Source organism: Hemitrygon akajei, chromosome 13, assembly GCF_048418815.1.
Source record: "Hemitrygon akajei chromosome 13, sHemAka1.3, whole genome shotgun sequence".
Lineage (NCBI taxonomy): Eukaryota > Metazoa > Chordata > Chondrichthyes > Myliobatiformes > Dasyatidae > Hemitrygon > Hemitrygon akajei.
Window position 1 is genome coordinate 420,393 of NC_133136.1, and position 16,900 is coordinate 437,292.

Below are 16,900 nucleotides of genomic sequence, written 5' to 3' on the forward strand. Positions count from 1 at the left end.
TCATTTAAGGTAAAATTGGACAGGTATATGGACAGGAAAGGAGTGGAGGGTTATGGGCTAAGTGCGGGTAGGTGGGACTAAGTGAGATTAAGAGTTCGGCACGAACTAGGAGAGCCAGAATGGCCTGTTTCCGTGCTGTGATGGTTATATATGGTTATATATATGGATGTCTTGGGTACATAATGGTACCAATAACATAGGAAGGAAAAGCCAAGAAGTACTGAAGTGCGAATTTAGAGAGCTAGGTAGAAAGCTGAGAAGCAGAACCTCCTGGGTAGTAATATCTAGATTGCTACCTGTGCCATGCACAGTGAGAGTAGAAACAGGATGATTTGACAGATAAATGCCTTGCTGAGAAGCTGCTGCAGGGGCAGGGGTTCAGGTTCTTGAATCATTGGGGCCTCTTCTGGGGGAGATATGACCTGTACAAAAGGTACGGTTGCAGGTGAACCCAAAGGGGACCCAATGTTTTTGCAAGCAGGTTAGTTAGAGCTGTCGGGGAGGGTTTAAAATAATCTGGCAGGGGGCGTGCAGGGACTCAGATTAGGATGGATTGTAAAAAAGCAAAGATTGCTTGCTGTCAGACTGTCAGGAAAGGCAGGCAGATGATAACACAAATTTGCAGCCAGCAGGGTGAGTATCAGTGCATTAGGGATGCAGAATCAAAACGGGTAGCAAATACAGTACTCAAAGGGTTATATCTGAAAGCACGGAGTGTAAGAAACAAGATGGATAATCTTGTTGTATTATTACAGATAGTCAGGAATGATGTTGTGGCCATCACTGAATCGTGGCTGAAGGATGGTTGTTGTGGGAACTGAAAGTCCAAGGTTACACATTGCATCAGAGGAACAGGAAGGAAGGAAGGCAGAGGTGGTGGAATGGCTCTGCTGGTAAAGATTGGCATCAAATCAGTACAAGTTTGTGACATGGGATCGGAAGATGTTAAATCCTTGTGGGTTGAGTTAAGAAACTGCAAGGGTAAAAGGACCCTGATGGTAGTTATATACAGGCCTCCCAAAGGTAGCTGGGATGTGGAGCACAGATTACAATGGGAAATAGAAAAGGCGTGTCAAAATGGCAATGTGTCGATAATCATGAGAGATTTTTACCAACCAGTTCATTTGGGAAATGGATCTCAAGAGACTGTTTGTTAAATGCCTACAAATTGGCTTCTTAAAGTATTTTGACATTGAGCCTACTAGGGGATCAGCTATACTGGATTGGGTGTTATGTTACGAACTGGAGGTGATTAGGGAGCTTAAGGTAAATGAACCCTTAGGAGGCAGTGATCACAATATAGCTAAGTTCAACTTGAAATTTGATAGGGAGAAAGTAAAGTCTGACATAGCAGTATTTCAGTGGAGTAAAGGAAATTACATAGGTATGAGAGATAAACAGAATTGGAATGTGGCCAAAAAAAATTGGAAGGCGATGCCGGCAGGGCTGATAGCAGAGCAGCAATGGCTTGAGGTCCAGGGATAAATGAGGAAGACGCAGGATAAATGTATTCCAAAAACAAAGAAATACTCAAACAGCAAAACAGTACAACCATGGCTGACGAGGGAAGTTAAAGCTAATGTAAAAGCAAAAGAGAGAGCATATAACAAAGCAAAAATTAGCAGGTAGATAGATGCAATACACACAAAATGCTGGTGGAACGCAGCAGGCCAGGCAGTATCTATAGGGAGAAGCACTGTCGACGTTTCAGGCCGAGACCCTTCGTCAGGACTAACTGAAAGAAAAGATAGTAAGAGATTTGAAAGTACAGTAGGAGGGGGAGGGGAAAATGCAAAATGATAGGAGAAGACTGGAGGGGGTGGGGTGAAGCTGAGAGCCGGAAAGGTGATTGGCAAAAGGGATACAGAGCTGGAGAAGGGAAAGGATCATGGGATGGGAGGCCTAGGGAGAAAGAAAGAGGGAGAGGAGCACCAGAGGGAGATGGAGAACAGGAAGAGTGATGAGCAGAAAGAGAGAAAAAAAAGGAGGGGGAGAAAAACTAAATAAATCAGGGATGGGGTAAGAAGGGGAGGAGGGGCGTTAGAGAAGTCAGTGTTCATGCCATCAGGTTGGAGGCTACCCAGCCAGTATATAAGGTGTTGCTCCTCCAACCTGAGTGTGGCTTCATCTTGACAGTAAAAGAGGCCATGGATAGACATATCAGAATGGGAATGGGATGTGGAATTAAAATGTGTGGCCACAGGGAGATCCTGTTTTCTCTGGCAGACAGAGCGTAGGTGTTCAGCGAAACGGTCTCCCAGTCCGTGTCCAGTCTCGCCAATATATAAAAGGCCACACCGGGAGCAACAGACACAGTATACCACACCAGCCGACTCACAGGTGAAGTGTCACCTCACCTGGAAGGATTGTCTGGGGCCCTGAATGGTGATGAGGGAGGAAGTGTAAGGGCAGGTGTAGCATTTGTTCTGCTTACAAGTGCCAGGAGGGAGATTGATGGGAAGGGATGGGGGGGACAAATGGACAAGGGAGTCGCGTAGGAAGCGATCACTGCTGAAAGCAGAAAGAGGTGGGGAGGGAAAGATGTGCTTGGTAGTGGGATCCCGTTGGAGGTGGCGGAAGTTACAGAGAATTATACGTTGGATCCGGAGGCTGGTGGGGTGGTAGGTGAGGACAAGGGGAACCCTATCCTGAGTGGGGTGGTGGGCGGATGGTGTGAGGGTAGATGTGCGGGAAATGGGAGAGATGCGTTTGAGAGCAGAGTTGATGGTGGAGGAAGGGAAGCCCCTTTGTTTAAAAAAGGAAGATATCTCCTTCATCCTGGAATAAAAATGGAAGACAGATGGTTAGGAAGCTTTTAAAACCCTACAAAGAGCAAGTAAAATAATCATTAGAAGGGAAAAGATAAAATATGAAAGCAAGCTAGCAAACAATATCAAAGTGGAGGGTACAAGCTGTTTCATGTAAAAAATAAAAGAGTGGATATTGGACTGCTAGAAAATGAGGCTGGAGAAATAATTATGGGGGGACAATGAGAACTAAATGAGTATATTGCATCAGTTTTCACTGTGGAAGACACTCGCAGCATGCCTGGTGTTGAAGGGTGTGAGGGAAAAGTAAGCAGTTATTATTACAAGGAAGAAGGTGCTCAAAAAGCTGAAAGACCTAAGGGTACACAAGTCACACAGACCAGGTGAGCTACACCCTAGGATTCTGAAAGAGGTAGTGGTACAGATTATGGAGGCATTAGCAATGATCTTTCAAAAATCAGTGGATTCTGGCTAGAAGGCTGTAAAATTGCAAATTATAGAGCAGTTACCCTGACCTCAGTAATTGGGAAGATGCTGGATTCAGTTGTTAAGAATGAGGTTATTGAGTACCTGGTGACTCAGGACAAGATAGGACAAATTCAGAATGGTTTCCTTAAAGGAAAATCTTGCCTGATGAACCTGTTGGAATTACACCAAAAGACTTAGGAGCAGAATTAGGCCACTCAGCCCATTGTTCTATCATGGCTGATCCCGGATCATACTCAACCCCAAACACCTGCCTTCTCGCCATATCCTTTGATGCCCTAAACAATTAGGAAATGATTAACTTCTGCCTTAAATATACCCACAAACTTGTCTCCACTACAGTCTGTGGCAGAGCATTCCACAAATTCGCTACACTCTGGCTAAAAAAAATTCCTCACTTCTGTTCTAAAGAGTCGGCCCTTAATTTTGAGGCTGTACCCTCTAATTCTGGATACCCTACCATAGGAAACATCCTCTCCACATCCACCTTATCTAGTCCTTTCAAGATTCAGTAGGTTTTTTTTCAGTTGCCCTTGAGAAGATGGTGATGAGCAGCCTTCTTGACCACTGCATTCCCTGAGGTGTAGGGACACCCACAAGGCTGTTAGGGAGGGAATTCCATGATTTTAACCCAGCAACAATGAAGAAACGGTGATATGTTTCCAAGTCAGGATGGTGAGTGACTTGGAGTGGAATTTCCAACTGGTGGTGTTCCCAGGTATCTGCTGTTCTAGATGGTAGTGGTCATGGGTCTGGAAGCTGCTGCCTTAGGATCTTTGGTGTGTTGTTGCAGTGCATCTTGTAGATAGTACACACTGCTGGAACTGTTCATCGATGGTGAAGGGATTGGATACCTGCGGAGGGGATACCAATCAAGTGGGCTGCCTTGTACGGGATAGTGTCAAGGTCCCCCTGCATTTTTCTAAGTACCAGCGAGTACAGGCCCAGAGCTGCCAAATGCCCCTCATATGTTAACCCTTCATTCACAGAATTATCCTCATGAACCTCCTCTGGACTCTCTCCAATGACAACACATCCTTTCTGAGATATGGGGCCCAAAATTGTTGACAATACTCTTAAGTGCAGCCTGACTAGTGTCGTATAAAGGCTCGGCATTATCTCCTTGCTTTTATATTCTGTTTCCCTTGAAATAAATGCCAACATTGCATTTGCCTTCCTTACCACAGACTCAACCTGTAAATTAACCTTCTGGGAGTCTTGTACAAGGACTCCTAATTCCCTCTGCACCTCTGATGTTTGAACCCTCTCCCATTTAGATAACAGTCTGCACTATTGTTCCTTTTACCAAAATACATTATCATACATTTCCCAAAATTCTATCTGCAACTTTTTTGCCCATTCTAAGTCCTGCTGCAGTTGCATTGCTTCCTCAGCACTACCTACCCCTCCACCTATCTTCATATCATCTGCAAACTTTGCCACAAAGCTATCAGTTCTGCTATCTAAACTATTGACAAACAATGTGAAAAGTTGCAAACCCAGTACTGACCCTGAGGAACACCACTAGTCACTGGCAGCCAACCAGAAAAGGCTCCCTTCACAGCAGCTGTGAAGGTGGAGGAAGGCTGCAGCAGAAGGCAGCCCCCGATCGTCTTGGTCTCCGTGCTAAATAGGAGAGCTAATCAACAAAGAGAAAGCTTTCTGGGCCTGGCAGAAGGACATCAACTGCAGGGCTGAAAGAGAAGCCCACTTCAAAGCTAAGGCCATAGATGTGTAGAGTAATGGCAATAAAGAATCAGTGGTAGACTGAGAGGATCCTAGAAATACAGCAGCCTGCTGACTCTGGTGATATCAGGGATTTCTTTATCGCCACCAAGGCAGTGTATGGCCCAAACCATCATGGTCTAAACTCTCTTCACTCCAAAGATGGGCAAAGGCTGCTAAAGGACAAGGATGCCATCAATTCCTGATGACAGGAACACTTTCAGGAGATACTTAATCGTTACACTACTGTTGACATTGAAGTATTCAACCAGCTCCCACAACGACCATGAAGGAGGACATGAGTAAGCCTCCTAGTTTCAAAGAGGTACAGACAGCTTACAAGAAATTAAGAAACAACAATGCCACAAGCCTGTTGGAATTCCAGCAAAAATCCTCTTGGAAGGTGGTACAGGACTTTAAATCACATTCATGACCTCCTTGTCAAGATCTGGGACCAGGAGAAGAATCCATCTGAACTCCGAACTGCTTTCAAAAAGGATGACAAAGCTGACTACAGAAATAATAGAAGCATCTCCCTCCTCTCCCCAACACGAAAGGTGTTCACCCGAATTTTATGTGCCCAGCTTTTACTCCAGCATTAGATCTCCTACCCAGAAAAGTAGTTCAAGATCAAGCAGCTCTTACACAATGATATGAGTGCAACAGTCATCACCAACAGCAGCTCTGAAACATCATCTTTTAAGGTTGAGACCGGGGTCAAACAGGGGTGCATCACTGCTCCAACACTGGTTATCGTTTTCATTGCAACCATTCTTCACCTCACTGGCCAAGACCTCCCAGGAGTCCATATTCTCTATAGGACAGATGGGTGGCTCTTCAACTTAACAGGTTCTAGGCAAAGAACAAGGAGTCAACTACTTCCATCATGGAGCTCCAATACGCAGATGACAACGCCATCATAGCTCACTCCGAGGAGGATCTGCAGTGCATAATGGTTGCTTTTGCCAGAGCATAGAAGCTCCTGGGACTTGATCTAAACATTAAAAAAAAACAAGTACTACACCAACCTGCTCCATAATTAGGCTCCTAAACCTCCAACTATCCAGAAAACATGCTACCTGGATGCATCACATTTTGGTATAGCAACCACTCAGTACGTAACCACAAGAAACTGCAGACACTTGGAGACATAGCTCAGAACATCACAGAAATCAGTTTCCCCTCTATGGAAAATACAAAGTACACTGCAGATGCTGTGGTTAAAGCAACACACAAGAGAAACTCAGCAGGTCAGGCAGCATCCGTGGAAACGAGCAGTCAACGTTTCAAGAAAAGACCCTTCATCATAGAGTCCCCTCTATGGACTCTGTCTATACCTGTCACTGGCTCAGTAAAGTGCCAGCATAATCAAACACCTTACCCATCCCAGATTTACTCTGTTCTCCCTCTTCCATTGGGCAGAAAATACAGAAACTTGAAAGCATATACCACAAGGCTCAAGGACAGTTTCTACACCAGTTATACAAATGGATTGTAATATGACAAGGTGGACTCCTGACTTCACAATATAGCTCATTATGACCTTGCACCTTATTATCAATTGCCAGGCCCTTTCTCTGCCGTGCAATTTATTATTATATGACAATAATAAACTAACTTGCCTTGCAAATCATTCTCTTTCATACATGCTCACTGACTCCTCATTTTTGCCATCATCCAATACTAAGGGAAATATTTACCACTGTCAATGACTTTGGGCTGAGTGTGGTGTGGTCCCACTTCAAGTCAAGTCAAGTCACTTTTATTGTCATTTCAACCATAACTGCAGGTACAGTACATAGTAAAAATGAGACAACGTTTTTCAGGACCGTGGTGTTACATGACATAGTACAAAGGTTAGACTGAACTATGTAAAAAAACAACACTGAGAAAGCTACACTAGACTACAGACCTACACAGGACTGTGTAAAGTGCACAAAAACAGTGCAGGCATTACAATAAATAATAAACAGAACAATAGGGCAAGGTCTCAGTCCAGGCTCTGGGTACTGGGGACTCGGATAGCTTGGGGGAAGAAACTGTTACATAGTCTGGTCGTGACAGCCCCAAATGCTTTGGAGCCTTTTCCCAGATGGTAGGGGGGAGAAGACATTGTATGGGGGTTGCGTGGGGTCCTTCATAATGCTGTTTGCTTTGCAGATGCAGTGTGTAGTGTAAATGTCTGTAATGGTGGGAACAGAGACCCCGATGATCTTCTCAGCTGACCTCACTATCCGCTGCAGGGTCTTGCAATCCCAGATGGTGCAATTTCCGAACCAGGCAGTGATGCAGTTGCTCAGGATGCTCTCAATACAACCCCTGTAGAATGTGATGAGGATGGGGGGTCATGTACTATCAATTCTAGGAGGTGATAGTACATGAGAAACTTAGACAATTATTAAGATTCTACCTGCTGGTCACAATGTGATTCTTTAATGTATTCATTAATAACATACTCTAGGACAGGGGTACTTTACACCCACAGGGCACAGAGCCATACAGCAAATAGTAGAAGGACCACTGGTCCTCTCGATTCCTCCAATGTTCAGTCATTCAGACCTTCAGAAATCAAATCATCAACACAGGAAGAAAGCAGATCAACAAAATACCCAGAACCTGCTCCAAAGTTTACAGACCTCAGCTCTTCTCGCCAAGGGCATTTTTAGGGCATTTTAAACTCAGAATGAATGAAGCCCAAATAAAGACTTAAATATGAAAGAATGGTGGGTGGAGGGGTGAGCTCCTTCCTTATTGGCACAATTACAGCAAGAATTGAAACCATACCCAAGCCAGTGCAGGGCAACCCGCCTGAACCTGCCCCCCCCCCCCACAGTTCCTGCAATCTGGCCACTGGCCCCTCAACTTCAGTCAATTACTCCCTACTCCCCCACCCATCGCCCTACTACCCACCACTACTTGGCCCATTACCTCCTACTCTCCCTCCGTCACGGCCCATCACCCCTGCCACCGGCCAATCACCACCCTGCCCACCTACTACTGGCCTTTCAGGCTTCCCCTGCTCTCTCTCTGCCCCTTGACCTATCGATTCCCTGCTCGCCTCTCACTCCTTGTTCTCCCTTCATCTGCCCTCAGCCCCTCACCTCCTCTCTCCAAGCACCAATCATCCCATTGCACCCCTTGCTCTCCCTCAGTCCATCGCCTCCTGCTCTCCTGCCACTCGAGCCATCACAAGCCCTGTTCTCCCTCGGCCTATCGGCCCCTCCAACACTACTGCCACTCTGCCCATCGCATTCCCTGTTCTCCTGCCGTCGGCCCCTGTTCTCGCTCTTTATACCCCTCATCCATCGCCTCCTGTTCTCACTTAGCCCCACTTCCTGCCCCCTGCCTGCCCCTCATCCATCTCTGGCCTGGCGCCGCCCCCGTTTCAGCCGCCGCTCGGGCCGTCGTGCCCTGCTCTCCCGCCCCCAGTAGAGGAGACTCGGACTCACCATCGCACTGGAAGCCGCCAAGCCCCCATATGAAGTCGGTGCAGTGCTGGCAGAAGGTGGGCTTGGTCAGGGTCACTTTCCTCAGGCGGTGGCCGTGGCTCATGTGCCGGCGGTAGCCGCGGCCCGGCCGCGGACTGGAGTTGGGGCCGCAGCCACCCTGCGGCTCCCGGAGCCGGGGGAGCGAAGCGCGGCTCTCCGCCATCCGCCTGCGTCCTGCCGGAGCAGTGCTACTGGAGGGCGGGGCGGCCCGGGGTCCAGCCCCCCGTGTGGCAACCGCGCCCAGGCAGAGCCCGGGACCGCCCCGGCCCCGATCCCGAACCCGATCCCGCTCCACCGTCTACCGCCCGGAGCGCAGCTACCGGACACCCGGCTCCGCTCCACACTGACTGGGCCCAGCGGGAAGCTGGGGGCGGGGGATCGGCCAGCGCTCTGGGGCGGGACATGGGCGGGGTAAGAGAAGGGGGGCAAAGGTAAGGAGGACGGAGGGGAAGGGGAGTGGGTTAGGGGATATGGGTGAAGGAATTGGGGGATATGGGGAGAGGGGTGAATGATAGGGGGGAGGTGGTGGGGAATATTGGGGGAGGGAGGGGATGGAGGGGCATGGGGAGAGGGGGGGGATATATGGAGAGGGGATGGGAATACAGGGAGGGGGAGGGGTGGGGTAAGGGGATATGGGGAGGGGATGGGGATGAGGAGGGATGGGGAATATGGGGATGAGGAATATGCAGGACAGGTTGGGGGATGAGGGATAGGGCATATGGGAAGAAGAATGGGGATAAAGGGGGAAGGGGTGGTGGGAGGAGGGGAGTGGATGGGGGATAAGGGGAGGGGATGTGGGAATATAGGGAAGGGGATGGGGATAGGGGAAGGGTGGGGGATAGGGCAAGGGTATAGGGGATGAGGGGATAGGGAATATGGGGATAAGGGGGATGGGGATGGTGGGGAGGGATTAAGGGTAGGTGGGGAGGGGATAAGGGGCATGGGGAATAATGGGGAGGGGATGTGGAAATATAGGGGAGGGGGACGGGGATATGAGGTGAGGGATATGAGAGGAGGGTATGTGGCTAAGGGTGGAGAGAGTGGTGATGTTATATAATGGGGAGGGGATGGCAGGAGGATGGGGATATGGGGAAGGGATGGGGATAAAGGTGGAGGGGGTGGGGATATGGGGAGGGGATGGGGATAAAGGGGAGAGGGATGGCAGATATGGGGAGGAGAGAGGGGAAGGGGGAATTGTGAGGGAGTAGGGGTAAGGGAGGGGGTATGGAGAATGCGAAGAGGGTATGGGGAAGGGGAGGATGTATGGGAAGGGGAGGGGGTAGTGGGAATGGGAAGGGGAAAAGGGGGGTGTAGGGGTAAGGGGATGGGAGAGTGAGTGGGGGAGGGGAAGGGGAATGAGGGGAGGGGTGGTTTATGGGGTAGGGGTGTATGGAAGAGGGAGGGATTAGAGGGGGGATGGGAGGTAGGAGATAGGGGAAGGGGAGGGAGTTATGGGGAGAGACGAGGGGGTATTGGGGAGGTGTGAGTGTATGAGGAGAAAGGGGGAGGGAGGAGAACAGAGACGGGGAGGAAGAAAGAGGAAGGAGGGTGAGGGGAGAGAGCAATGGGAATGAGGGGGTTAGAGGGAGGAGGGCGGTCATTGTGAGTGGAAGGAGGTAGCGGGAGGGTATGAGGGGAAGGGGAAAGGTGATGAGGTTGAGGGGGAATAGTGGAGAAGGATAAGGAGGGTGAGAGATGGCTGGGAGAGGAAGAGAGAGCAGAGGGAGGGAAGGGGAGAGGGGGTGGAGGGAGGGAGTGGGTGAAGAGGGGAGAGGGTGGAGGGAGGGGCAGAAGGAAGTGGGGAGGAGAGGGAGAGGTTGCTGAGGATGAGAGGGTGGATGGTGAATGGGAGAGGGGTTGGGGAGAGAGGGTGGGGAGGTAAAGGGGAGGGTGTTGTGTAGTGGAAATGGGAGAAGGTGAGGGGGAGAGAGAAGTGAGAGAGGTGTTTGTGGGAGAGGGAAGGGTGAGGGGGAGCAAGGGTGTTGTGTAGTGGAGGGGGCAGGGAGTGAGAGGGAGTGGGAGAGGACAAACGTGGGGGGTTAAGGGGAAGGATGTGGTGAAGGGGAGAGGGGTAACGGAAGGTTTGATGGATGGAAGGAGAATGGGTGAGGGAGGAGTAGGTGGCTGAGTGGTAAAGGGAAAGAGGTATGGGGATAGGGATGGAGTTGGAGAGGAGAAGCGGGTAGTGGTGTGAGCTGAGGGACCGATTGTGGGGTTGGGCAATGGAGGAGTTATGACGTGGTACCAGAGCAACTGAACAACCAGGGGTGGGGAAGAAGCTGTGGATTGGGAAGGTGAGGGAGCTGAGGGTGGGGAAACAGGATTTTGAGGAGTAGGGATTGGACTGTAGAGTTGCAGTCAAGTGGTTGGGTAGGGGAAACAGTGGGGGCATGCAGCAGGAGTTGAGGGATTGGTGGGGAGCAGAGGGACAGAGTGATGGTTTGGGATGGGAGACCCTAAACCTCCACGGGGTATGAGGGGTTAATTACGGACAGCTGCTAATGCACTCCACCTCCACTGAGGTGAAGGGGAGAGTGGGGAGTGATAAACACAGGGCAGTGGGTGAAACAATGGTGGTATAGAAGTGACATTTAGAAAGACACATCCATTGGCAGGAATGTGGACCAGGTGCATAGAGACGGGATTGGTTTGTAGACACTGTGCAGAGAGATGGGATTGGTTTGTGGACAGAGTGGTGAGATGGGATTGGTTTGTGGACACTGTGCAGAGACATGGGATTGGTTTGTGGATCGTGTGCAGAGGTGGGATTGGTTTGTATTGTATTGGCTTTCATTGTTTGCATAGAGATGGAATTGGTTTGTGGACACTGTGCAGAAACATGGGATTGGTTTGTGGACAGAGTGGAGAGATGGGATTGTTTTGTGGACACAGCAGAGAGATGGGATTGGTTTGTGGACAGTGTGGAGAGATTGAATTGGTTTGTGGACAGTGTGCAGAGAGATGGGATTGGTTTGTGGACAGTGTGCAGACATGGAATTGGTTTGTGGACAGAGTGGAGACATGGGATTGGTTTGTGGACACTGTGCAGAGACATGGGATTGATTTGTGGACAGTGTGCAGACATGGAATTGGTTTGTGGACAGAGTGGAGAGATGGGATTGGTTTGTGGACACTGTGCAGAGACATGGGATTGGTTTGTGGACACAGCAGAGAGATGGGATTGGTTTGTGGACACTGTGCAGAGAGATGAGATTGGTTTGTGGACACAGCAGAGAGATGGGATTGGTTTGTGGACACAGCAGAGAGATGGGATTGGTTTGTGGACACTGTGCAGAGACATGGGTTTGGTTTGTGGACAGTGTGGAGACATGGGATTGGATTGTGGACGGTGTGGAGAGAGATGGGATTGGCTTGTGGACGGTGTGGAGAGAGATGGGATTGGTTTGTGGACAGTGTGGAGAGAGATGGGATTGGTTTGTGGACAGTGTGCAGAGAGATGGGATTGGTTTGTGGACCGTGTGCAGAGGTGGGATTGGTTTGTGGACAGTGGAGAGATGGGATTGGTTTGTGGACAGTGTGCAGAGAGATGGGATTGGTTTGTGGACAGTGTTCAGAGATGGAATTGGTTTGTGGACAGTGTGGAGAGATGGGATTGGTTTGTGGACAGAGTGCAGAGATGGGATTGGTTTGTGGACAGAGTGCACAGAGATGGGATTTGGTTTGTGGACGGTGTGGAGAGAGATGGGATTGGTTTGTGGACAGTGTGAAGAGACATAGGATTGGTTTGTGGACAGTGTGGAGAGAGATGGGATTGGTTTGTGGATCGTGTGCAGAGGTGGGATTGGTTTGTATTGTATTGGCTTGCATTGTTTGCATAGAGATGGAATTGGTTTGTGGACACTGTGCAGAGACATGGGATTGGTTTGTGGACAGTGTGCAGAGGCATGGCATTGGTTTGTGGACAGTGCAGAGATGGAATTGGTTTGTGGACAGTGTGGAGAGATGGGATTGGATTGTGGACAGTGTGCAGAGAGATGGGATTGGTTTGTGGATTGTGTGCAGAGGTGTGATTGGTTTGTGGACAGAGTGGAGAGATGGGATTATTTTGTGGACACTGTGCAGTGACATGGGATTGGTTTGTGGACAGTGTGCAGAGATGGAATTGGTTTGTGGACACTGTGGAGAGATGGGATTGGATTGTGGACAGAGTGCAGAGATGGGATTGGTTTGTGGACAGAGTGCAGAGATGGAATTGGTTTGTGGACAGTGTGGAGAGAGATGGGATTGGTTTGTGGACAGTGTGGAGAGAGATGGGATTGGTTTGTGGATCGTGTGCAGAGGTAGGATTGGTTTGTATTATATTGGCTTTCATTGTTTGCATAGAGATGGAATTGGTTTGTGGACACTGTGCAGAAACATGGGATTGGTTTGTGGACAGTGTGCAGAGATGGAATTGGTTTGTGGACAGTGTGGAGAGCTGGGATTGGATTGTGGACAGTGTGGAGAGCTGGGATTGGATTGTGGACAGTGTGCAGAGAGATGGGATTGGTTTGTGGATCATGTGCAGAGGTGGGATTGGTTTGTGGACAGAGTGGAGAGATGGGATTGGTTTGTGGACAGTGTGCAGAGACATGGGATTGGTTTGTGGACAGAGTGCAGAGATGGGATTGGTTTGTGGACAGAGTGCAGAGAGATGGGATTGGTTTGTGGACAGAGTGCAGAGAGATGGGATTGGTTTGTGGACAGTGTGCAGAGATGGAATTGGTTTGTGGACACTGGAGAGACATGGGTTTGGTTTGTGGACAGAGTGCAGAGAGATGGGATTGGTTTGTGGACATTGGAGAGACATGGGATTGGTTTGTGGACAGTGTGCAGAGATGGAATTGGTTTGTGGACACTGTGGACAGATGGGATTGGTTTGTGGACAGTGTGGAGAGATGGGATTGGTTTGTGGATCGTGTGCAGAGGTGGGATTGGTTTGTATTGTATTGGCTTGCATTGTTTGCATAGAGATGGAATTGGTTTGTGGATCGTGTGCAGAGAGACGGGATTGGTTTGTGGACAGTGTGGAGAGAGACGGGATTGTTTTGTGGACAGTGTGCAGAGATGAGATTGGTTTGTATTGTTTTGAATTGTATTGTATTTTGTATTGGTTTGTATTGTTTGCATGGAGATGGGATTGGGTTGTGGCTCAGGTGCAATGTGATGGGTTTGGTTTGTGGACCAATTGCAGAGAGATGGGATTGGTTTGTAATGGTGTTGTGTTTAGTTTGGATGTAATTAGGCTGAAGATTTTGGTGTTAAACTGTTCTCAGAGCAGCATGATCATTCTGCACTCACACCAACCTCTGAGTGAAGAAGTTCCCTCTCAGGTCTCCTTCAATATTTCTCCTTTCACTTTAAACATACAACTGCTAATTCTAGTGGAAGCGTTGCCATTCTTTCTATGAAATAGCACTTACATGCTGGTCCCAGGGGAGAACCTCTGATGTGATAACACCCAGGAATTTAAAGTTACTGACCCTCTCCATCTCTGTTGCCCTAATGAGCACTGTCTCGTGGACCCAGATTTGTTCTTCCTGTAGTCAATAATCTGCTCTTTGGTTTCTCTAAAGTTCAGTGAGAAGTTGTTATTGTGGCACTACTCAACCAGATTTTCAATCTCCCCCACACAGTGTATGCCGATTCATCACTACCTTTGATTCAGCCAACAATCTTACTTTATTCAACCTTTCCCTATAACTGACATGGCAGGGGGATGGGCACCAGGGTGATAGAGCCGAGGATCAGCCAGCACGTTTATAAGTAAATTGTACCAGAAAGGCAAAGTTCAGAAGGATAAAGAATGCAGGACTGAAGGTGCTGTACTTAAATGAGTGTAGCATTCAGAATAAGGTGGACAAACTCAAGGCGCAATTAGAGACTGGTCAATACGATGTGGGCATCACTGAGTCGTGTCTGAATGAAGGCCATAGTTGGGAGTTTAACATCAAAGGATATACTTTGTATCAGAAGGACAGGCAGGAAGGCTTATGTGGTGGTGCGGCTCTGTTGGTAAGAGATGGAATTACATCTTTAGAAAGAGGTAACAGAGGGTCTGAGAATCTTTGTGTGTGGAGTTAAGAAATTTCTAGGGTAAAAATACCTTTATGGTAATCATATATAGGCCTCCAAATAGTAGCCAAGATGTGAAGTTGAGTTTGCAAATGGAGCTGGTAAAGGCATGCCATTAGAGTAATGACACAATTGTAATGGGTGACCTCAATATGCAAGGGGATTGGGTTGGTGTCAGGTTGGTGTCAGATTGCAAGAGAAGGAATTTGTTGAATTTGTTGAATGCCTATGAGCTGGATTTTTAGAGCAGCTTGTGCTTGAACTTACTTGGGAAAAGGCTATCTTAAATTGGGTGTTGTGTAATAGAACAGATCTTAATAGGGACCTTAATGTAAGGGAACCTGAAGGAAACAGAGATCACAATATTGTTGAATTCATACTGCAATGTGAGAGAGAAAGGCATAAGTCACATGTATCCGTATTGCAATGGAATAGAGAATTACAGAAGCAAAAGATAGGAGATGGCCCAGGTGGATTGGAGGAGGATACTGGCAGAGATGACAGCAGAACAGAGGTGACTGAAGTTTCCAGGAATAGTTCACAAGCCACAGGGTAGGTATCCCCCACAGAGGAAGAAGTTCTCAAATGGCAGGGGTAGGTAACCATGACTGATAAGGGAAGTTAAGGACTGCATAAAAGCCAAGGAAAGGACATACAGTAAAAAAAATTAGGGTTAAGGTTAGTGTTAGGGTAGGGGCTAGGGTTCAAGAGGAAGAGGTGCTTGCTATCTTGAGGCAAATCAGAGTAGATAAATCCTCAGGACCTGACAGGGCATTCCCTCAGACCTTGAAGGAGACTAGTGTTGAAATTGCAGGGGCCCTGGCAGAGATATTTAAAATGTCTGTATCTACGGGTGAGGTGCCAGAGGATTGGAGGATAGCTCATGTTGTTCCGTTGTTTAAAAAAGCCTCTAAAAGTTATCCAGGAAATTATAGGCCAGTAAGTGTGACGTCGGTAGTAGGTAAATTATTGGAAGGAGTACTAAGAGATAGGATCTACAAGTATTTAGATAGACAGGGACTCATTAGGGAGAGTCAACACGGCTTTGTGTGTGGTAGGTCATGTTTAACAAATCTGTTAGAGTTTTTCGAGGAGGTTACAAGGAAAGTGAATGAAGGGAAGGCAGTGAATGTTGTCTTCACGGACTTCAATAAGGCCTTTGACGAGGTCCCACATGGGAAGTTAGTTAGGAAGATTCAGTCGCTAGGTATACATGATGAGGTAGTAAATTGGATTAGACATTGGCTCAATGGGAGAAGTCAGAGAGTGGTAGTGGAGGATTGCTTCTCTGAGTGGAGGCCTGTGACTAGTGGTGTGCCACAGGGATCAGTGCTGGGTCCATTGTTATTTGTCATCTATATCAATGATCTGGATAAAAATGTGGTAAATTGGATCAGCAAATTTGCTGATGATACAAAGATTGGAGATGTAGTGGACAGTGAGGAAGGTTTTCAAAGCTTGCAGAGGGATTTGGACCAGCTGGAAAAATTTGGCTGAAAAATGGCAGATGGAGTTTAATGCAGACAAGTGTGAGATATTGCACTTTGGAAGGACAAACCAAGGTAGAACATACAAGGTAAATGGTAGGACACTGAGGAGTGCAGTAGAACAGAGGGATCTGGGAATACAGATACATAATTCCCTAAGTGGTGTCACAGGTAGATAGGGTCGTAGAGAGAGCTTTTGGCACATTGGCCTTTATAAATCAAAGTATTGAGTAAAAGAGTTGGAATGTTATGGTGAGGTTTTATAAGGCATTGGTGAGACCGAATTTGAAGTATTGTGTGCAGTTTTGGTCACCTAATTACAGGAAGCATATTAATAAGGTTGAAAGAGTGCAGAGAAGGTTTACAAGGATGTTACCGGAACTTGAGAAACTGAGTTACAGAGAAAGGTTGAATAGGTTAGGACTTTATTCCCTATGAGGGGTGATTTGATAGAGGTGTATAAAATTATGATGGGTATAGATAAGAGTGAATGCAAGTGGGCTTTTTCCACTGAGGCTAGGGGAGAAAAAAACAGAGGACATGGGTTAAGGGTGAAAAGGAAAAAGTTTAAAGGGAACATTAGGGGGAGCTTCTTCACACAGAGAGTAGTAGGAGTGTGGCATGAGCTGCCAATTGAAGTGGTGAATGCAGGCTCACTATTAACATTTAAGAAAAACTTGGGACAGGTACATGGATGAGAGGGGTATGGAGAGATATGGTCTAAGTGCAGGTCAGTGGGACTAGGCACAAAATTGGTTCAGCACAGCCAAGGAAGGCCAAAAGGCCTGTTTCTGTGCTGAAATGTTTTATGGTTCTATGGTAAATTGGGATTACAAATTCGCTGCAAATACAGGAAACTGCACAATATGGA

General features: G+C 47.8%; 1 protein-coding gene across 1 annotated transcript in view; it reads right to left on the reverse strand.

Annotated features, from left to right (window-relative positions):
• LOC140737576 (diacylglycerol kinase theta) overlaps positions 1-8,820 on the reverse strand; it is a 332,765-nt gene extending 323,945 nt beyond the window's left edge. Inside the window, exon 1 of the mRNA XM_073064008.1 lies at positions 8,429-8,820. Coding sequence (XP_072920109.1) covers positions 8,429-8,630 — 202 coding nt within the window. The 5' untranslated portion in view covers positions 8,631-8,820. The remainder of the gene's footprint in view (positions 1-8,428) is intronic.
• Between the last annotated feature and the right edge of the window lie 8,080 nt (positions 8,821-16,900).